Below are 22,414 nucleotides of genomic sequence, written 5' to 3' on the forward strand. Positions count from 1 at the left end.
GCCTTCGATTTGTTTTGATGACTCTCAAAGAGATAGTGCTATTCTAATGCACAGGAAAGCAAAGAAACAACCATTTGTGGTGCACCTTTTCACCACTTTGACTTTGCATTTTAAATTTGAACCAGACTAAACTAGAGAAGTTCATATAAAGGAGCTACGATAAAAGTCATTTCCACCGTCCTACTTTATACACAGCAGTACTTGTCAGAAACTTATCTGAAATTTATGGGACATACTTTTGTATGTCAGACTGTCTTGGGAAAGAATTATAAAGTGCTGAGCTCAAGCATAAGGTACTTCCTTCTACTCGCTGCAGATTTTCTACTTTGTCTTATTCAGATTACTGACAGGACAAGGCAGCTAGGTGTTCAGTCTTTCCTATATATATTTTACACACTGATTAATATAAGCTACTCCAATACCCATATTTTCCCGTGCAATTCTCACAAAATGAAGAAGCCCTTGACTACAACATAAGAAAAGGTGAAAGAAAAATAAGTCCAGCATCTGAAACAAAACGATCCTATACAGCAGCAAAAGCTGCGGGCTGAATATCTGGGAAGCAGCTCAGCAGATGAGGACCTGGGGCTCCTGACAGACACCAACTCGAGCCCGAGGAAGCAAAGAAGGTCAGCTGCACACAGAGCTGTACGGGCACAAGCCCAGCCAGCCGGCAGAGGCAAGAGATTGTTCCCCTATACTCAGCACTCGTGGGACTGCGTTTGCAATGCTGTGCCCAGTTTGGGGCTGCCCAGTCAATAAAGATACTGATGTACGGAAGGGAGGCTGGAGGATGATTAGGGGGCTGGAGCACACCGCACAAAAGAGGCTCGAAGAGCTGGGTTTGTTTTGCCTTAAAAAAAGAAGGCTCAGGAGTGATCTTGTTGTGGTCTTTGGCTTCCTAATGGGAGGGTATAGAGAAGAAAGCCAGACTCTTATTGGGGGAAGGCACCAAAAAGAAGGGATAGTGAATACAAATTGCCACAGTGGAAATTATGATTCAATATAAGGGAAAGTTTTTTCAGCGTATGGGTAATTGCAGACTGGAACAAGTTGCCCAGAGAGCTTGTGGAATCTCTGTCCTTGGGGATAATTCAAAGTTCAACTAGACAAGGCCATGAGCAAGCTGCTCTAGCTGACCCTGCCTTGAGCCAGGGGTTGGACTAGATGTCTAAAAGTTCCTTCCAACTCAGATTATTCTGCAATTCTAAAAAAAGAGGGATTCAGTCCAAGGCTTTGGCATAGTTGCAAAGGGAGATGAGTTTAAATCCCTGTTTATTTCTCCTACGTGCCTCTCTATGGAGAGAAGTTTCACTAATGTTTTTGCCCTTAGATACAACAGCATATTTCTCAGCCCCAGAGCTGCTGTCTTCTTGTTTTTCAAGTGTTAACTAGAAAGCCCAATGGCATCTGACATCTGTAATGCCTGCTATGGAAGCTGATTAGAATGACTCAAAACCAATTTCTTCAAAATAATGCATTATTCTTTCATCCTAAAAGTATGAAGCCTGCAAAAGAGCAATTAAGAATGCTTACATGCATATTCTCTTATCTCTACCTTAATTTCACCTTGCAATACTAACTAGGTTCAACTGGCACTGTTTACTCTATTCAGTTGTGGATTGGACTACAGGAAAAAATCCTGTGCACTCACTGATATTTCCATAGAGATCCTGATCCCCCATTCTTAGGGTATCTTCTTAAATATTTTAATGACCTCTGATCTGAAATTTAATTGGGAACAGTACATTTCTGAAAATTTCCAGCAAGACTGCTGGATTGAAGCAGTTAGATTTTCCATTAAAAGGTGTGATCACTTACAATACGGAAGTTGTTTTGGTATTTTGAAGAAACTTGTGTTATTAATATTTCCTGTAGTGTGAGTAAGGATTACAACTTTTCAGAGACAAGCACTTTAATATGAAAGTGTTTAAGAAAAATATCTTTAAGTAAACTCTTAAATTTTCATGAATTCCTTAATTACTAGCAAAGTACAAACAGTTTACACAGTGGAAGAAGGAATGAAATTTGGCAGACATTAAAAATTAACTAAACTCATTTTAAATTAAAAATTAAATGTTCAAAATACTACTTTTATTCATCATGTTATCAGCAATATGGGTATTTTATAAGAAACCACGAGAGAAATTTTCATTCTGTAACAAGAACACCAGACAATTTCAGCACTGTTAAACACATGGCGCACGCAATATGCACTCATTTTCTTTAAAATCTTAGGCAACCTTTTGTCTGTAGCTTGTTTGTACCATGATAGGTTTAAGTTTTTAAGTGACAGCAGAGAAAAAGTTAACTTCGTCTATATAGTCATATCTCCAGAATCTGAGATAGTGGACAGCAAAAGCATTGACGATAGTATCACTGCTATGAGATTGCTTAAGGACTACAATACCGAATTGCTATAGTGCTTCTGCAGAGTCAGCTTTAGTCTTTCAGGTCTTAATTTTAATTTGGTTCAGGCCTTTCCAGAGCTGAGTTTGCAGTGAAGCTTGGCCACTGACAGTAGTTGAATTGAACAGCCTAGGTTTCAACTGAAAAACAGGCCTGAGGCAGGTTTGTACAGCTTGTGCTACTAAGTTTAAGTGAGAAAAGAATGAACACAAGCTCAATTTTCTGAATGGATGTACCAATGGTATGTCAATTATAATACGGGCATACTATCAGCTAAAGGCAACTAGTGGACTTAGTTGCCCAAGAAATGATCTCTCCAAGAGTTTACAAACCAAACAGGATAAAATTGAAGTACTTCACGAGGCAAAGACTACAAGTGAGAGTGACCAATTTAATTTTTCTAACTTGTAATAAGATTCTATGTTTTCCACTAATATACATCTTTTAAAGTCAACAATATTTGGTCCTACTACTGAAAGATTATTGAGGAGCACGATGTTTTGCAGGAAATATTCTTCTGAAAGAATACACTGGAAATACCAAGTAAATCTTGATGTGCAAGTTCTTTCAAAAGAAACAGTTAAAATAATGTTAGGTGTTCCCAACCCATTTAATAGAGAGCTCATGAAAATAATCCTGAAGTCATGTCAGAAGCGTCTGTATGATTTGGATACAATTCTATTTGTTTTCACATTGTTCTTTAGTGAAATTATGATGAGGCATTACTAAAAGGTAAGTCACTAACTACAGCTGTTATTATTTCATTTTTGTACTGAGATAACAAAAATAAATTTTTGGATGCATACAGAGGTATGAACACACTCACAAACTGACCATTCCACAAGAGAATGAAAAGTCAGCTTATTGGCTAAAATACTGGTAGTAATACAGTCTGCATGTTAGAAAAACAAAAAAACAACAAAAAACCCTTAGTTCTGCCTACACATGCTGAAATGAACTGCAGCTAGCAAGTTTAGATACCAGTTTTCAGCTTACTATATATTAACAATGGAGCTGCTCCTTTAAAGGAAAAAGAATCATTTCTGAAGCAAGATAAAAATATGAAATTGCAGCAAATTGTTTACAGGGCACAGAGCTAGAAGCCTGGAACTCATACCAACTTCACACCCACTCCTCATATATCCTAGAGTTTGTTTTAACAGCAAATCAAACACATTATAACATAGACATAGTTCAGTGGCAATTTCGTAAAAGTACAGCTACACACTAGGTTCCAGCCCTGACTACTATTTATACAAAAGACACCCAAGTTAGTTTTAGTTCTGGATGAAGAACAGCAAAGGGTAGAAGGATTAAAGAGTGTGGTTTTCATCATAAAGGATAGAAACTGTCACCATTCTATTAGTATAGGGTGCCAGCACATACACAGACCATTTCTGATAAAAACTTCCAGATATGACCAAATTCTACCAGAAATCTTAGGAGCTGGATGAGTTAACTTTGCTGATGAAGAAAAAGCTGGGGGTGAAAGAAGCATCTTTACTCCCCTCTCCCCCCTCTTTTCTTTTAAATACAGTTTTCAGTGCTTAATTTTACAATATTTTAATATACACCCTTAGCATGTGTGATATGTTTCTTCCCTATAACATATGCTTTTTCCTATTCCACAAGGAGTGCACTTATGAAATTTTAGAAATAAACACAGTATGCTATATTGTAAGCTAATCCTCAACAATTCAGCCTCTAACCAACACTGACTTGTTTCGCTCATGTACTGCACATGATTATTTAGTGATAGACTATAGCATTAGTCCTTTTGTTATTATGAACATTATGGATACCTTCACAATAGCTAATTTTCTGACAGTATTTCCTTTCCTATCTTACCATGAACACTTCCCAGTAGAATATCACCAGCTACTGAAGACAGAGATGAAGATTCTGCGTAGAGATACTTAGTTTTCAGCAGCCCATCTTCAGTGGATATGTTGATGGAAGTCCCCTGCAGCTTCTCTATACTCACGCTCTAAGAGAAATAAACTTGAATAAACATGATTGAAAACTTGTCATCCCAGTTTGAAAAGGCATAAAGAAGTAACACTACTAAAAACAGAACAAGTGGGAAGTAGACTTTAGTGCGAAACAAACGGAATTGAGTTCTCAGTTAAAAACTGCACAAGACAAAATAAACAAAACGCTCAACATCTTCATCCAGCTCTAACCAACGAGTTAATAAATCTTTACAATATTCCTATGAATTGTTACCGCCATCATACAGGTGAAGAACCCAAACAGTCAAAAACAGATCAGTGAAAGAATAACTTGACTATTTTAAAAACAAAACACTTCATTTTGAAAAGTTAAAAAAAATTTGTAGCCTTAACTAAGACTTAATGCTCATATGTAATTATAACACTTAACAGCTTTGGTAATCAGCTTACTGTGACCATATACCAAAAACCCACAGCTTTTCTTGTTCCATGTAGCTATTTATGCAGACTTTTCACTTGCTCACTTTGTGAACATAGCTTTGGTGAAAGTTTACAATAATTAAAAAAAAGCCACAGCAGCTCTTTCTCTCAGCATAATTGTTTTACCTTGGTTATCCCCAAGCTATACAAAGCCTTGAAAAGTAAGAGATATTATCTCCATTTCTATTTTTTTTTCCTTCAATAAAAATGAAGAGAAAGGAAAAGATTTGGGAAATTGCTGTGTTGATGGATTTGAGGAGTAAAAGGTGGTAGACACAAGAACGCGATCTGTGTACAAGCAGCCAGTCTTGCAACTAACTTGAGACTATACGAACAAAATAAGTCCCATTCTCATGCCACTACCATAAGAATTTAATACTATTCTTCCCAAGTTAAAATTGATTTATGATGGAGTCATGCTAAGTTCATGCTTAAGCCCCATTTTAACAGGTTTTTAATTTGCTCACACTAAGTGAAACTGTGCAAAATCATTATTCACCATAGTGTCACCGAAATTGGGAGTAAAACTCCTTAACACCAATTGTCGGCCTTTGGTAACGATAGTGATTTACAGCCTTCCAGTTCAAACTGTATCTTATGCCAATTTATCTTGATACCCATTTTGTCATTTTAACATTGTCATGCTGTGAAAAAGTTAATACAAAAAAGTCTGCTGTCCCTTCTAGTGTTATGTTCCTCTGCAACTACTAAAAAAATACGATTTAAAGAACGAAAATGTATAAGGCTTTCTCAAAGTAAGCAAAAACATCAGTCTAAAAAGAAGGTTCTCACCCTTCACCTCTGCCATGCAAGACTACCAGCCAGATCCTCCTCCTGTTCATGTCAGAGGGACTGAATGGCATAAACAAGCTCAAAAGTCTTGACTGAGAAAAAATGGTGAAATCCTCACCACATAAGCACAGCAGGAGAGCACTGGAAGGCTGCTTCCCAAGAACTCTCCAAAGGCTTGATGTGAAGGCGATGCTACGGCTGAAGAGGCATGCTGACAAAACACAGCACTCAATATCGCACAGAATTCATGCAATACTGTGTCCTAAAATGTGAACTAAACAGGTTGATTTAGTATTGGCTACACCATAGCCAAATTATGCTGTGATCTTACTAATCCATATGTTAAGCTTTATGCTGCCTTTATACCTTAAGTCATAAGACTGCAGCATGGACTATTGCTTTAAGACTTCTTACATAATGTATTACTAGAATACATAGGATGTATCAAATAGTGTTACATGCTGTATTAACTTTTAAGAAATCTGATGATCAGAGCACTGCATTACATACTGGTTGCCACACACCTATAATTTTACAATCTCTATAGATGTTGCAGCCTGGAACTACGCTCCAGAATCTAAAGATCAATAATAGACAAAAACAATGATATTAAGAAAACAGTTTGAAGCTATGACACCTGACTCTACTGGATGTGACAGCAATTCAACCCTTCAGAAGACAAAGTAGAAACCTTACCAAATACAAGTTCAGATTGTGCCTGCCCTTGAACCGCGCTTCGCGGAGCTCCCCCACCTGCCCCAGCCACTGGCATGAAGGGTGGCAAAGAGCACAGCTTCCCTGGTACCGAGCCAAGGCAGCAAAGAGGAGAAAAGCCACTGTCATTTTAGGCTCTACAATCTAAACCCACTCGGAAGAGTTAAGCATCCTGCAAAGTACCTTGCCAATTTTAGCACTGCCATCATTGCTATCAGCAGAACAAGAGTAAAGGCAGCCACGCTTTAGGAAAACACAAATATGAAACGTCTACATAATCTAAGTGCAAACTGCCTGCCTAGGTGCTTTCCTCAAGAGAGAAAGGAAAGCCCAAAAGCTTCATTTGTTACTACAGTATGCAAGTTCTGATCCTATTTAGGGATTCACCTTATTTATGTATTATGAGCTACCTTACTAAAAAAAAAACAAAACAAAACAAAAAAACCCCCCACACACTTGCCAACCCACCTTGTTCACCAACCTCAACTACCTTTCTTATAAATGTACAGCAATAAGAGCAAGTCATCTTATGACATAATAAAAATTAAGTATCAAGGCAGCCAGTTAGTATTAAAAAACTACCAATACAATGACATGTGTTTCAGAGGAACCAAAATCTGTGTGTGTGGGGCAGGCGGGAGGAAATCAGACTGCTCAAGTCCAGGACTAAAAAGTATTCTAGAGCGTGTGACTTTTCACTGAAACTAAATCTATCTTCAATTCCAAATTATTTAGCTTTTATGAATTTTTGGCAGAATGCAAGTATTTGGCTCAGTTAAATAAGCGCTATACAAAAGTCCCTGTGGCATATATTAGCTAATGACTCCCCAGTTAAACAAATTGGATGATTTTGTCTGTTCACCCACAAGGTTTTCTGGGAAAATTCCCTCCCTTGAGAGCAGAGTCTTGGAAGCTGCAGTTACTGAGACTGACCACATGCTCAGGTTCTATCTGTTTTTCCTTACCATTTTTAAAGAAAAAAATAAAATAAAAAAATCAGTCTATCATCATAAATCAGACTGAACTGTTTTTTGCACCTGAACACATTTTCAAGATGAAAACTAATGTCTTGCTGTGTTTAAGTAAAACAGCTCCTTCCTCACATTTTCTATATTTCTTGGCTTTGTTTTTTGTGCTATCCTTGCTCAAATATTTGATGAGTATATTCACTGTTTCCCCTCCCCCTTAAAATATTCTCCCTGTTTCTGAAGTGTTTAGTGTCTTCCACACATCCCCACCCCGTCCAGGAGGGAACTGAAGAATCCCTGACAACGCTGGTTTATCATAGAAATGCTGACAGAGCTGTAACATAGTGATGACTACAACTGATGGAAGAAACATCTCATACAATCACACATGGGAGATGTAAGGCAGACTGATTACTAACAGGAATGGCCAACTGAGAAAAGAAATCTTACACTCTCCTTTGTAACTATACAGCAAAGTTTATTAATGAGAATTTCAACAATGAGCCAAAATTCTGTTCCATATTTGTAAATATGTAAAGAAGGCTGTAAGCTACCTCCGCCTTCTTCCATTCCCTGTAGCTGCTAGTGGCTTATAACCAATCCTAACTCCATTAACCAGTAACAGTCCCAAAGGAACTGCTGATCAATCAGCACTGATCAGTCAGAACCGTGGCATCAACGTGGTGTGCCACAATCAGACTTTAACCACTCTGCGTTATGCTGGAAGGTTGTGCTGGGATGGAAAAATGTTCATTTAAAAAAAAAAAAAGTACGTGTGTATGTGCACACACACACAAAAGAATAGCTCAGCTAGAGCAGCCTCAGGGCTCCTTTGTACATAAAAAGGATGGCTAGCATCCAAAACAAAGAAATGCAGGCAATTTAATGTTGATAACTAAGTAATCTGCCATTGGCTTTACAAGAAATTTACCGCATGAAGTTAAGTTGTATATAAATGACCATGTGATGTCAGAATCTGATTTACAAACTGTACAACAGCACCAAATGGAACTTTATACAGGTGATTTTGGACTCCTGGATTTATAGCTTGGGCTCAATTCTTTCCTTAGCGAGGAAGGGCTACCTGTATGTTTTTCTGATTCCTCCCAAAGCTGGGCATTTATCAGTTCTGACAGGGTAGTGCATGCATACAAGCCACTTCCAGACTTGACCTCGCTCTACATGCTCATATAGCAATGCTTCTGATCTAATAAACCTTCTTATTAGAATGCCTCACCGTTCAAATTGAGCCCAAGAACCAGACTGGGTCTGAAAGCTGTAGTATTATGTAGGGCCTAGCTCTACATTATTCCAAACAACAGAGAATTGACTGTTTTTTGTCCTACCATGGGGGGGGGGAAATCATAGTAGTATGAGGTTTGTCTCATACTGCCATCTGCTGAAAAAAGCACACCACTCCTTTCTGGAATTGTTTTTCTGTTCATGGTACTTCTCACTGAATCTCTCATAACAAGATTATATGAGATTGTATTTCCGCAGCTGCAAAAACACATACAAAACCTGCCACTCATCAGCTTTCATGACTGTATAATGCTGGCAGTGTAACGCACATGCATGTATCAAGCCACTGTTCAGGAGACACTAAAACTCAGGTGCCTATTGCAGAGTTCAAGTGTGTTAATATCAGCCAAGTAAATTTAAGTCTGTTTTGAGGGTCTGCATAATCAAGGCCGATGAGTTGTATGTACTTATGACAGATTAGTTAATGCAATGTTAGAAGTTTTATTTTTAACTCAATAAGATGCATTAGTGTATAAAACAGTGGTTCATATAGTTTTTCCACAAGAACACAAGCTTCTTGTAGGAATACTACATTTTTTTTATTAAGAAAAAATAACAGCTTAAGTTACATCCTACAAACTCCACATTGATGGAATGTTCACATGCTTTTTGTTACATTTCTGTGGAGCCTTTGTCTACTACCCCAAACCAAGCATAAGATAAAACAGTGTAAATGGACAGATAACTGTTTGCTAATAACGTAATGGCAATTAACCAACAATGATCATTAAATTTTGAAGAACATTTATATTCTGAAGGACATTATTTTGCAACACACAAGCTAAACTAGTGACATCCACTGAAAAAAGCTTCACTTCTTACTTACACCCTTCTCTGTAGCGTGAATATCTGTATTTCCATAGAGCGTTCCAAGACCAATTACTTTGCCTCCATTTGTCCGTATGCTGATTTTATGACTCTGAAAAAAGTTTAAAATTCATACAGTTAGGGCAAGCACAACTGGAGAACAGTTACCTTGTTTTTCAAGCAGTACTACAATAATTAGCTTGGTCTGCAAATTTCTATTTTACTACTTAGCTTTCTTCTGAAGTGACTGTGGAAGGGGCCAGTTATTTCCAGTGGAGTCAAGCCCCCCCAAATTGCCCATCTTTGTGACAAGAAAGGCAAGAAAGACTAATGCTGAGGAACCCTTTACTATCAATACAATTCTTTGATCAAAATAGTCACTCAGTATGCACTGAAATAAGCAGCATGGAGAAAGATGGATCTTGATTTTTGATTTTATTTATACTAGAAACAAAGGTATGCATATACCCGGTGCTGCAGTGTAGATTAAAGACATGAGGTAACCGTAAGAAACGAACTTGCATACTGGAACCAGTATAGCTACAGTGTCACAGAACTCTCCTTAGGAATATATACACAGTACTCAGCACAACTTATGTTTGGAGTCATATATATGACCATATATTTCTATGGCTACATCCCAGTGCAAACCTTAGGCCTCCAGGTGATTATACCAAACTAGGCTCTAGTGTTTCACTCAAACCAGACTCTCATTCAAGTTAGGTCCTTTAGATACAGCATCTGCACTGCTATCAAATTTTTCACAAAGGAACCAAGTTTTAAATTGAAACACTATAACCCCTTTACCTTTTGGCTGCTGCATACAACCAACAAGAAAAACAAGTTAAAGAGATATACCAAAAAGGGGAAAGAAAGGTAACAATTATATTTAGACAAGCAAGAAATATACCAGAAATCATAAAAATACTTAAGAGAAGCCAATTCTCAAAAAGACAAAAATTAGGTCCTGAGACAGAAAACCAATCACATGGCGGGGGGGGGGGGGGCGGGGAAGTGGGTAGGGAAGAAAGGGAGAGATCAAATTGCAATTATCTAACTATACATTCATAAAATAACTTCTGCAACAAATCTGATTAAGAAGTCTATGGATCTCAATAGCAAAACTCTTTGTTTCTACCGAAAAGGGCATTAACTTCTGTAGATGGTATTTAATTTAAGACACCATCTTTAAAGCTGACAAGCAGACCTGAAATTTTCAAGATATTTAATGATTAAATACCTACCTGGATAAGCCACAATAAATTGCATTAACTGGTTCTTATCAGATTGTAACAAGATTAAGACCAAAAAACAAAAAAACCCCACCCATAACCAACCAAAACCCTCAAAAATTGTGAAATCAAGTTTCCAACATGGAAAATATTTACTCGTACCACTCGTATGTATTTCTGATAAATAACAAGAACTGGAAGTTTTGTATGGCTTCATAAGACAGGACAAACTCTGGATCAGTGTTGCCTAATCTTTGCATAACAAGCTTTGCTTCCTCTTCATCATGTAAGAGGTTTCCCCAGAATAAAATGAAACACTCCAAACTTGAGACTACTGTAGTGTTTCAGATTTTTTTTTTTAAAGGTTGTAAATCACTTGGCTGTTCAAGTAAGCTTCTGTCTACGTACAGATGATCCTCTCTTTATACAGTAAATAGGGTAACCCATAAGTCTTTTTGATGACAAAGTTAAATTCGATGCTTCAGCTAGACATACATGGCTCCTTTCAGACACCTGCATGTTAGACACACCAGACTCATGGTTAAAGAGCAAATCCTTCAAGCATATAATTTGAAGAAAATACGGGCACTCATGTTATGACATCAAAAGAATTAATATAACAATGGCTTATCCAATTTGGCCTTTGATAGTTAATTAAAAATAAAGCTACCTATTATACACTTCATTCATTTTCTCAGACTTGTTTTGCTCTTACCTTATCATATTTAGGATAGAAAAATCTCTACGAGAACACACAGGTCCCTCAACCTTTTCCCCAGAATTCTTACTACGACACACCCATCCTCTCAAAAACAGGCTTTCAGAGGTAGGTATCAGTACAGACAGCTCACTGAAAGCCAGATTTGCTGGGACATGAAGCAAGCTGTAATGGTCAAGTAGGTTTCTCAGTTAGAAAATTCCACTAGCTCAAGGAAAAAACACACTGATTTGTCATAGGGCTTCTCCTAGCAAGAGAGTGAGGTTTGAGTGAGGAAGAGGCTATGAAGGCTGTGATAGATATTAAGAGAAAGACTGAAAAATTCTTTCAGTTCAAAAGAGAAAGGACTGTGGTGCAGATCTTTAATAAACCAGATTCAGACATGGCCTGTGGTGAGGAAACATGGCAGGTCTTCCAGTGCTTGTGTGCAAGACACCTGGGAATTCTAGTTACCACTGGCACAGTCAGGAGTCAGAAGTAATCACTGGACATACTGACAAATAAAATTAAAGGGTTTCCTTGGTCCCACGGTCACTGTTAAGCTGATGGATTGTAATACGAAGCAGGAGAAACAAAACAAAGAAAAAAGAGGGAGCACTGCTACACTAAAAAGACCTAGAACTCAGAACTGTATTGTGGCATTACTGCTACTGTCAATCAACTTAGAGACTCAGAAGGGGTAGGGTGAACTGAACTTTAGCCAATGGTGGGGGGAAACAGAAAGAAAATAACCTCTCCACAAGTCTCACTGGTTCTGTAATGCTTAGCACACCAAGAACACCAGTGAAAAATCCATTAAAAAAATTGTAACAGTAGTCTAATCTTTTCTGTTCAAGTGCTATCATGCATGAATAAGGAAGACAGATGTCAAACAAACTTCTAGGTTCTCTCTAAAGACACCAAGCATTATTCCAAAAACCAGCAGGCTTTTCAAATTAAAACTTAAACAATCAACTTCTTCCAGTTTGTGGCAGGTTCAGAGAATTAGCAGTTGTGAAACTGTTCACCTAGTGCTCTTAAATAACCCCCACACGACCAGATTTTGTTGGGGTTGGGTTTTGCTGCTGCTGTTTGTTTTTGAAGTCATGGATCAATAATCCTTTGCCCTCTGCTGTAGAAAAAGATGCTCATGTTTTGCTGGTCAATGAGTATTGTGGATGGCATGACAGTGAAGCAACACTGAAGGGCTCTTTAACCCATCCAGGAGAGGGCAATATCTCTTCAGTTTGCTCAGTGAGACACTAACTATCCCTGAAGGAAGATCAGCACTTGTGCTGCACTGCAGAACCTAAGGTCTTGGAGGGTTGCGACTTCTAGTCTGAAACATTTTCAGTAGCTTGGGGAGTGGGGGGAAGATGGGGGAAGGATTAATAAATCCTACCTCTCACTGCTAACACAGAATATACTTCCTGAATTAGAAAACTGAGTTATAGCTACCTTAATAGAACCATAATACTTCTTAAATACAATTAAACTAGACTAAAAACTGATTGTACCACTAAATGTGATGCTGTGATTGTACAAATTTATATGGTTCTGCTCCTGCAAACACCTGCATGGTCAGTAACTTTTATTCAAAACCATTATCCCAGTACTTCAGAGTCAATGAAACCAGGAGTGGTTAAAAAAAGGAGCTATTTTGATTTAAAAAAGCCAAAGCCTTATAGTCTACTCAAGCTTCATTTTAAACAAGTGTTTCAATTCAAATCCACAGTTCTTTCTTGATTCTTCACATTTAAATGTGTTCTATCCAACCTTCTGAGACAAGGCTGTTCCTCTCATCTAGTGCTTAAGGGAACCAAAAAGCTTCCCATTTTGCCACTGGCATAGTAGGCACATTGAAGTACAAGCAGAGGGGAAATATCATTTCTTCACACTTGCAGTTTTCCCTGACATCTTTTTGTGAATTGAGAGGAGCTTGGTAAGTTGAAAAATACAACATCAAGCTTTTTCTCAAGGAAAACAGAACTGTGACCTTTTGATTTTTAGAAAGTTCAACATTTTTCAAGTCTCTTAAAATTAAGTCTGAGAAAAGATCCCTACAAAATTAATTAGTTGTCTTCCCTCAGAATCCTCTCTTTTTCCATGAAAAAACCTTGACCATTGTTATGGCGCGCTGTGATTACTGTCAATAATGCTGGCCAGCACTGCTTTTTTTTCCCCGCATATTATGCAGTTTGTGCTTGCTGTTATTATTACTACATCTTATATAACAGAGTCCTCATCTTTAACCAAAGCTTTAAAACAGCAGTAACACATATAGTGCTGTTACCTTTTCATTGGATTTTAGTTACCTTTTCTAAGATTAATATGGTCAATTACACAGAATCTGGAATACAGAGATGGTCTGTGGTTCCTTCTACCATTATCAAATATGGAATAAACCTAGCTCTACTGTATATTAAATTTCCCCTTATATTCAGTTTCCCAGATGTGAGCTATAAAATCATCTCTCCTTTACTGTTGTAAAGGAAAAATGCTGATAGATTTTCAACTTTCAAGAATACTTAAACATAGTAATTACTATATCTGAAAAAATACCTTTCCTTGGAATTTATAGTAACTCCTGCAGGTGCAATTCCAATTATTCAAGTGAAATTGATTCCAACCAGCACCTAAGTTGGATATATTTTGATTATTTCTACAAAAGCCTACAGGAAGAAACGTGAAATCTTAAGACTGAAGAAATAAGATCATGACCATATCATGTATAGTATTTATCAGAAATATTTTAGACAGGTATTTCAGACATGTAATACATAACTTGATTGAAAACTAAACTAAAGAGTTTGTCAGTATTACTGATATCAGATTAAAGAAAATCCCCCCCCTTTCAAAAAAGCGTTCCGCTAAGCACCTTACAGTCTTGACTTAGTGGGTCTAATCCCATTGAGTGCCTGAATAAGCTGAATTTAACATTCATTAAAGCCAACTGGCATCCTGCCACTACTACTAATTTCTGCTGACTTGCTTCAGCTATCATCTACGGTTCCTGGACTTCTGACCCCAAGCTATTTATGATTATTAACTTGTGTCATAATTGTACAAAATAAATAAAGGTGAGGTGCTGAACCCACAGGAACACTTCGAACTGCTAGAATATTTCTCATCTCCAGAACTCTTCTCTTTATACTGTATTCAATCATATAGTCACTTTTCACAGAATCACAGAATCACTGAGGTTGGAAGGGACCTCTGGAGATCATCTAGTCCAACCCCCCTGCTCAAGCAGGGTCACCTAGATACAGAGTGATACAGAGTGATACAGAGATACACCTAGAGTGTTGGAATTGGGGAGGGTTGTTTGTACCTTTATTGACTGTAAGACACTAGTCCCCTTCTCAGTTTCTATTTTGCAGTTATCGCATTCTATTTTCTGAATCTTCACGCAGCCAGTCCCTGATGTTTTGATATCCAAATCTAGAATTAAAAGAATTTTATTAGCAACAGAAGGACAAAAGTCAACAGTTCTATTTAATGTAGCACCCAACTACAATATATAGCAACTGCATGAGGTAGGGGGAGAAGAAGCTTCACTATTTCGAAATAAGCTTCTTCCAAAGTTTGGCCACACACTTTCAACTGCATCACTAGCTGCTATCAGCAACTGATGGTGAAAACTATATAAACCTGTATACAACCAGGCAGCTCTAAGAGAGAATATTTGAAGTGGCAGCAGAGTGAGTGTAACCTCTGGCAAGGATTTGGCAGGGGGTGGTCCTTCAGTGAAGTTTTATTCATTTACTTTAAACCCACTGAGCACACCCCTTGAATTTTAGGCTATTCTCTCTTCTACCCTACATGCAATCCGACAACTCCCAAACTCTGCCTCCATCTCACAGCTACCCTGGTCACCAACTCTACTAGCAGTTCATCTGGCTACACTCAAGTGGTTTTGTTTTGTTTTGAGTTTTTTTTTTTTTGGGGGGGGGGGGAAGTTGAGAGTGGAGTGGCAGTTGTTTGGGAACATATATAGAGTAAGAGGATTCAATAGCACAAATACAGATGCTGCGAAGTTAGAATTTGTCATGCTTAGACCTATGCTGCTTCAGTTAGCAAGCAGTGTAACAAAAATGAGTATAGAAAAGTTTGCACGCGTCATTCTTCTCCAGCCTTTTGGAAAGTCTGACTTACCCTCCTGGCATGAAGGAACATGAATTACTGTTTTCTCATCTGAATCACCTTACCTTATTACTGTTCACATATTCCCATAAAGGCAAGTCACTGGGTGTGATAATTTGGTTATCAAGGAAGTAACGTATGGGCTCACAATGCTCCACGCAGGAGGAACAAAAGCATTTTTTTCGGCCACTTAAACTCTGTGGTGAGCTCAAGGGACTGGAGAAAAGTTGGAGAACATGCAGGCTGGGCATTCTGGCTGTGGTGGTAATCATTTATATTAATGACCACAATAAACACCGGTAAAAGGTAAAGCCAGGTGAAACTGTCATCTGAGAATATCAGGGCGCAAGGGGGAGGGAGAAATCCCTTAACTCAAACGAGCCCCTGTCAAAGCACTTCTTTCACTTCCAAGATCTTCTAAGGTGACCAGCAATATTAGAGTTAGAGGAAAAATAACCAGAGTGTGAAGAGCAACACTGAAACACTGCTGCTCAAAACAGGTGCTGGAACCACAGTGGGAGTAGCCTGCAGGTTATGAAAAGGAGAGAATCTGAGAACTGCAGCTATCAGTGAAGGGAGGTTTTGCCAACTGACAAAACAGGAGAATCCAGTATGCCAGCAGGCAGAGATAAAACATGCTACATCTTTGCTGTAAGAGTGGTATGTTAGTGCCAGTTAGCCAAGAGATTAGATTTATGGAGGGATGCACAGGGCATGGTATCAGGTAACACTTCCCGAAGAAAGGCGGCTAGAAGAGGTGGACTGGATAAGCAGGTTTTGCAGAAAGCCTTTTTACTTGCAGACATTATTTTCCTCAACCTCTTCACAGAAGAGCAGCTAGATACACAGACTCCCAAGAAAGGGATACTGTGAACAAGATTTCCCCAAACTGTCCTTTTCCTAAATTTTAACAAACCCCTAGAAGAGGCTTTGAGGCATGTATAAGAGCGCAAACCGTGACAAACTGGATGGGTGACAAGCATCACAAACAAGGGCTTGAGGGCCTACACAGTAACATTTATACTGGTGAAGCCTAGACAGTTTCACCAAACTAAAAATATCCATCAGTGGTATCTGAACTAATTCAATTTGATCAAAGCTGATCTACAGGTTCTGAAGCCATCTTGGAGACAGATGGACAAAACATTTCCATAAAATTTTCCTTTTTGGGGAGTTGTTTAAATGTAGTCCCCAGAGAGGCATGCATAGAGGCACTTCCCAAACATCTAAGTTTGAAATGATGCATCCTTGCACAGCACAAACCTGGAGAGTTCACAAAGAAAACAAGATTATTTTTGTAATACAAGCTGTCTTGCTCAAAACTGTTCAATTCACCCACTGGGAAACTACATGGTCCTTGGGAAGAACTGTGTCTGAGACTCTTGAGATTTTGCTTTCAGAGAAAAGAGAGGTCACACAGCCAGTTTCCTTGTGCAAATCTTCAACTAAATCAGCACAACAGCTTCTGGCCCTTATCACTTCCGTGGAAAGGGATGAAGAAAAAGCTCAAGAGAGGTGGGTTTAGCCAAAGTCACTCTGATACCAACTTAATAAAACTTTAATAAGAATAAGGTTAATAAAAATACCTGAACCTGCAAGGCATATTAGGCCCATCATTTGAAAAGCAGAAAAAAGTGTACTACAGACATATTGAAGACAGGTACCAAAAGAAGACACAGAAGTCTAGGGATTCGCGAGTATGCTGTTAAGAAACAACAGGGATTCTTGGCCCAGAAACACTTTGCGCCTTGGTCCTTTGCAGCATCGCAAGACTTTGCTAGCCTTGATATAGGAAACACTCGTGGACAAGGAATGGAGTCCCTCTGTCTCATGAAGAGGCTTCCTAAAGCAGGATAAGTGACCCTACAAAGAGGCCATACAAGAGCTGGATAATATTGCTAGAGAAACTTCAATGAGCAAGGAGAAACAGAATACACTGTTTCAGTGCCAAAGCTCCAAAAATAGCTAGTTTGATTTTTCCCTTAGGGAAGCTGAGGGCTGCAGCCAACTCCAACCACACAAACCTCAAAGAATGCATAGAGATCTTTGGAGCATAAAGGACTCTTACGGAAAATGAATGTGAACAGGGAAAAAGACACTTGTATCAGAATGTAGGTGGAGGTGCCTCAGAAATATCACCTTGAGCTACAGTATTTGAAATTGACTGGTGAAACGCTTATTTTAAAATAACTTAGCAGCCCTGGACCACTGAAAGTACTTCATGACAATCCATTTCTCTGGACACACAGGAAGCTTATCAGTAAGTGAGCACTGATGTTAAGACAATTTGGTACAAGAAAAACTATTTATTGAAGGCAGCAGATTATAGTATTTGCTACTCTGAGGCTGCAGGTCTGCCATGGTTACGAGTAGACACTGATGATCTTGTTTCCAATGCATTAATATGTTGAGATTTCAGAAAAATACACTGCTGAAAACATTCACATCTGCTTTCTATTAACACTTATGAAAAACAAAAAGCAGGAACAAGCAGTCCAAGGAGCTCAGGTTCTCCTCTCAAATCAGTAGGCAGAAGGAATGGCTTAAATGATACCATGAAATGATGAAATTGTGAATTACCAACATCAAGACCCATACATTCATTCCATTTGTCTAGTTACATCCATAGGAATCTACAGTACTCTGCCAAGAGCAGTTCCACGGGCTTAAATATGACTGAAGTGGGAGAATTAAGTTCTCCCAAGGAGAGAACTGATAATAGAAAACACCCTAGCTTACAAGTAGGCCTAGACCAGGACCTGTATAGTGTTTGATACTATAGGAGATGGGACAAAGTTTTAGAAGACTTCTCAGTGAAGCCTGGAAACTACTTCAAAACTCGTGGCTCTATTACACGACCTTGGCACAGAAGTCTCTATTCTCTTCACGATGGTACAATATGGGAAAGCATTGGGACAAGTTGTCCAAAGAGGCTGTGCAGTCTCCATCCTTGGAGGTTTTCAAGACCAGACTGGACAAAGCCCTGAACAGCCTGGTCTGATCTTGGAACTTTGAGCACAAAGTTGAAGTAGAAACCTCCAGAGGTCCCTTTCAACCTGAATTACCCTATGATTCTAATGTCATAGGTACCTAATAAGGTAATACGTAAGAACTAAATGTGAGGAGAGGACAGAAGATTCTCAAATTCTGGCTCAGCCAGACCTCAGCTGGGTTTCCCTTCCAGTACTCAATCAATACATAGCAACCAGAAATCAAACAGTTGGCTTCAGGTTTAGTCAGCACGTGCTGTTCCATAAGCCAAGACACAGGGTTCTTGTTATGTGCTGAACAGGTAGCCATGTGCTTACACACGCATGGGCACACCCACAGAAAAAAAACCCAAACAAATAAAAAACCCCAAAAGCCACACCCCCAAAGCTAGATTAAAGAGCAATTTATTGACATCTATGATCTATGAAGGTTAATTGTGTCAGCAAGGACTATCAGACTGTGCAAGATACTGAAAGACAAGCCAAGACTAGACAAAGGAATATAGGCTCCTATAGGACTCCCTGTAGGGGTAATAGCAGTTGCCTTTAGTTTCAGATGCATATTTAAGCTTGTCACCTATCATCTTCTGCACATGCTCTTCAGGTTCTAGGGGAGTTTCAGCTAACTTAGAGCTTCCTGGATAAGCTCCAACATAAAAATGCAAAAGCTGTTAAGAAATGCCCAAAACCAAGAAACAAGCCAGGATTGTAAAAACATGCACATCAATTTCTCAACTTCCTACAGCTAAGTGACAGAAGAAGAGGTCAGATAAAACGATCTAACCAGAACAGTGCTATAAATACACACACCCCTACCTCATGCATTCAAGGTCGGTCTGCAGCATGCTGAAATGCTTGCAAAGTAGTCTTTGATGCTTTCATTCTAGATTGAAGTTTGTTTTACAAGCAATAAGATACTGTGCTTATGATAACACTGATGTTTAATGGATACTTCTTCCCTATACAAACAAAAGAAACAACCCAAACTAGTAATAAAAAACCCATCCCCAAGCAAACTAGAATTGAGGGAACACTTAAAGAGTAGAACCTCACTGGCAAACAGTGTCTTCACTGTAACACCAACAATAAGGTGGTTTTCCAGTTGCATCCAGAGATACAACTCTGGATGCAACTGGAAAACAACCTGAACAATATTAATATGACAGAGACTTTGGGGTGCCAGCTAGTAATAAAGAGGGAATGTAATACATAGACTGAGCAAGATACTTGAATTTTATGATCTCACCACAAAACCAAGTGAAACAACTTGCTTAAAAAACTAATAAAACCTATTCTGAGAACATCAGAAGCAAGAAGCTGCCAAACAGTCTGCAGAGCCAGTTGATGTTCAAAATAGAATAGGAGTCTTGAAGATAAGACCACAATAAAGGCTAAATGAATTCCTTGCATCGGGGTTATATACTACAGAAGCCTTTTGGAAGCTTCCCAACACTGAAACTGTTTCTGAAGGAGGAGATTCCCTGCATCTTAATGCAATGACAACTTCCCCTCCCACTCCCTGCCAAAAAAAGGGTAAAAAAAAAGTCTGGAGTAGCACACAATAGTCACTCAACTGTCCTAGGCAAACTCAAATATGAGACTACTGCCTACCATCTATAGTAATCAAACATGCTTGGTACCAGAGAAATGAACAGTAATAAAAGGGATGCTTGGGTTTTTGGATCATTTGTAATCCTAGGATGGACTCCATTAATGAACTACAGACAAGTAAGTGTAATGGTTGTACTTGCCAAGCAGGAAAAAAGTAAGATTTCAATATATAGACAATTCATAAGGAAGAGTCAATTCTACAAGAATCTCTTGGAGAAGTCCCACCTTATAGAACTACTACAGTTCACCCAAAGGGTCAATGAGTACGTAGATAAGAGTTGATATATTTATGAACAATAAACTTGGATTTTCAGAAGTCTTTGACAAGGTCCTTAGTCCATGTTTTGTTTCCTGTCTTTTAACTAAGAAATTATCTGTCATCTTTAACATCTCATGAATTTGGAAAACAGTGCAAATAGCAAGGTTGAAAAGTTTCATCAAGAGTACTGACTTATTTGGAGTGGTTAGACTAAAAACTGACTGACAAATTGCAGAAATATCTTGGAATATGGCATACCTGAATGATGAAACAAAAGATGACATTCAGTGGACAGTATAGCTGTGCAATTCTTCTCTGAAAGGCATACAGTTTGCCAATAAGTTTACACATGTGAACAGTTCCATGGTGAGAGTGGACAAGCACTTGGAAGAGAGATTCACTGAGGGTCTGAGCCACATCAGGCTTAGAAAATCCCCTGAGCTGAAAATAGTCGATGGATTTAAGAACACTTGGATGAAACATCACCTGTCTTTGCCCTGTTCTTATTCTTCCCTGATCATCTGTTTACGATTGCTGCTGTAGACAGGATAGTGGGGTAGCTGAACTCATGGTATGAATCAGTACAGCTATTCTTATATGAAGTGAAGCACACTGAGGGCTGGGCAGGGGGGAAGCCCTTGATTTTATTTACAGAACATATCTCTAGATTAGTTGTTAGGACACAAGAAAAATCTTGAGCTATGAGAGACACCAATTCTCAACAGTGTTCAAAAAAAGAAATGAATAGGAAAGATGATTAAGAAAAGAATAGAGTACAAAAGAGAATACTGTCACTTTATAAGTCCACTGCACTTCTGCATTTTGAAGATGATATACAGTTTAGGTCCTTCTAACCTCATAAAGGAAGACATCGCAGAAGTTGATAAGACAGATGAAAGTAATGAGGATAAAAGGTACAGAATGTCTTTGCTGTCAGAAGAGCTTGGAAAAGTGCTAACCAAGAGAATATACACAGATGACATGTATGAGGGATAAACAGGATGGGATTAGTCACCATTTCTCATGACACAGTTACAACAGAGTATCAAATGAAATAAAACAGCAGTCTCAAACAGCCAACTGAAACAAACACAAGGGGTTTTTTGTACACTGACAAGTTTTTTCAGCATGGTGGAACTGTATCTGCACTACATACTTGGATGCCACTATACATAAGTTAGAAGAGCAATTACATAAGTTCATAGAAAAAAAAATTCATCAAAGACTGAAAAACAGAAATTCAACTCTGGGTCAGAAACTCCCTAAACCTCAGCTCACCAAGGGGAATTATCATGGCAAGCTTGCCCTGCTCCTTCCCTAAACTTATTTCCACTCCGAGGAGTTCAGTCCAGCAGATTCCAGCTGCTACGGCTGCTCTCACGAGCTGTTTGTGGGTGCCGCACTGGAAGCCCTGCCCAGATTTCTGCCTCCTGCTCAAACGGCTCATCTAAGACTTGCACTGGAAAAGGGAGCTGCTCTTGGCTCTTCGTCTGCGTGCTTACCTCCCAGACCTTTGCAATCCCTGTGGATTAGACACTCAGGATAGCGAGTGTTAAGGGAGCCGGGAGCAGGCCACATGCCAAAACCCTACTGGGAACAACCCCGAAACACAGGCGTGCACAGCGCACGTTAAGGGCTGCCGTCTCTCAGTCCAGCTGCACTTACTTGGGTTTTTTTTTTCCTAAAGTATCAGTTGTCAGAGCAAAAATAAAGCAGAAACGCGTATCTGAACTACCACTTCAGAGCCCAACTTCTCGCTTTAACCATCGCCGGCCCCAGCTGTCGACAGGCGGCACGTCCAAGCTTCACCCACCGAACTTGAGGGGCGCCCTGACGTCCACGGCCGCCTTGCTGTCCACGCCGTCGGAGACGATGGCCGCCTGCTCGAGCGCCTCGTCGTACCTCACCTGGACGCGGTCCAGGCCGCGGCGGGGGCTGCGGTCGACGCCGCTGACGGTGACGAGCAGGCGGTCGGCGCCCGGGTAGCGCTGCGGGTCCAGCGGGCGCACGCTCACCTGGCAGGGCAGCCGCACCGCCAGCCGCCCCCGCGGGCGCACC

The 22,414-nt window shown here is 39.3% G+C and overlaps 1 protein-coding gene across 1 annotated transcript in view; it reads right to left on the minus strand.

The window, feature by feature from the left end:
- The window catches only part of FAM185A (family with sequence similarity 185 member A), a gene marked incomplete at its 5' end in the record, with an annotated part of 64,704 nt that extends 42,303 nt beyond the window's left edge, over positions 1–22,401 (minus strand). Inside the window, 4 exons of the mRNA XM_026067695.1 lie at positions 4,258–4,396; positions 9,444–9,536; positions 14,685–14,794; positions 22,170–22,401. Coding sequence (XP_025923480.1) covers positions 4,258–4,396; positions 9,444–9,536; positions 14,685–14,794; positions 22,170–22,401 — 574 coding nt within the window. The remainder of the gene's footprint in view (positions 1–4,257; positions 4,397–9,443; positions 9,537–14,684; positions 14,795–22,169) is intronic.
- Positions 22,402–22,414: the final 13 nt, after the last annotated feature.

Source organism: Apteryx rowi, unplaced genomic scaffold (genome assembly GCF_003343035.1).
Source record: "Apteryx rowi isolate R43461 unplaced genomic scaffold, aptRow1 scaffold_261, whole genome shotgun sequence".
In the NCBI taxonomy this organism is placed as follows: Eukaryota; Metazoa; Chordata; class Aves; order Apterygiformes; family Apterygidae; genus Apteryx; species Apteryx rowi.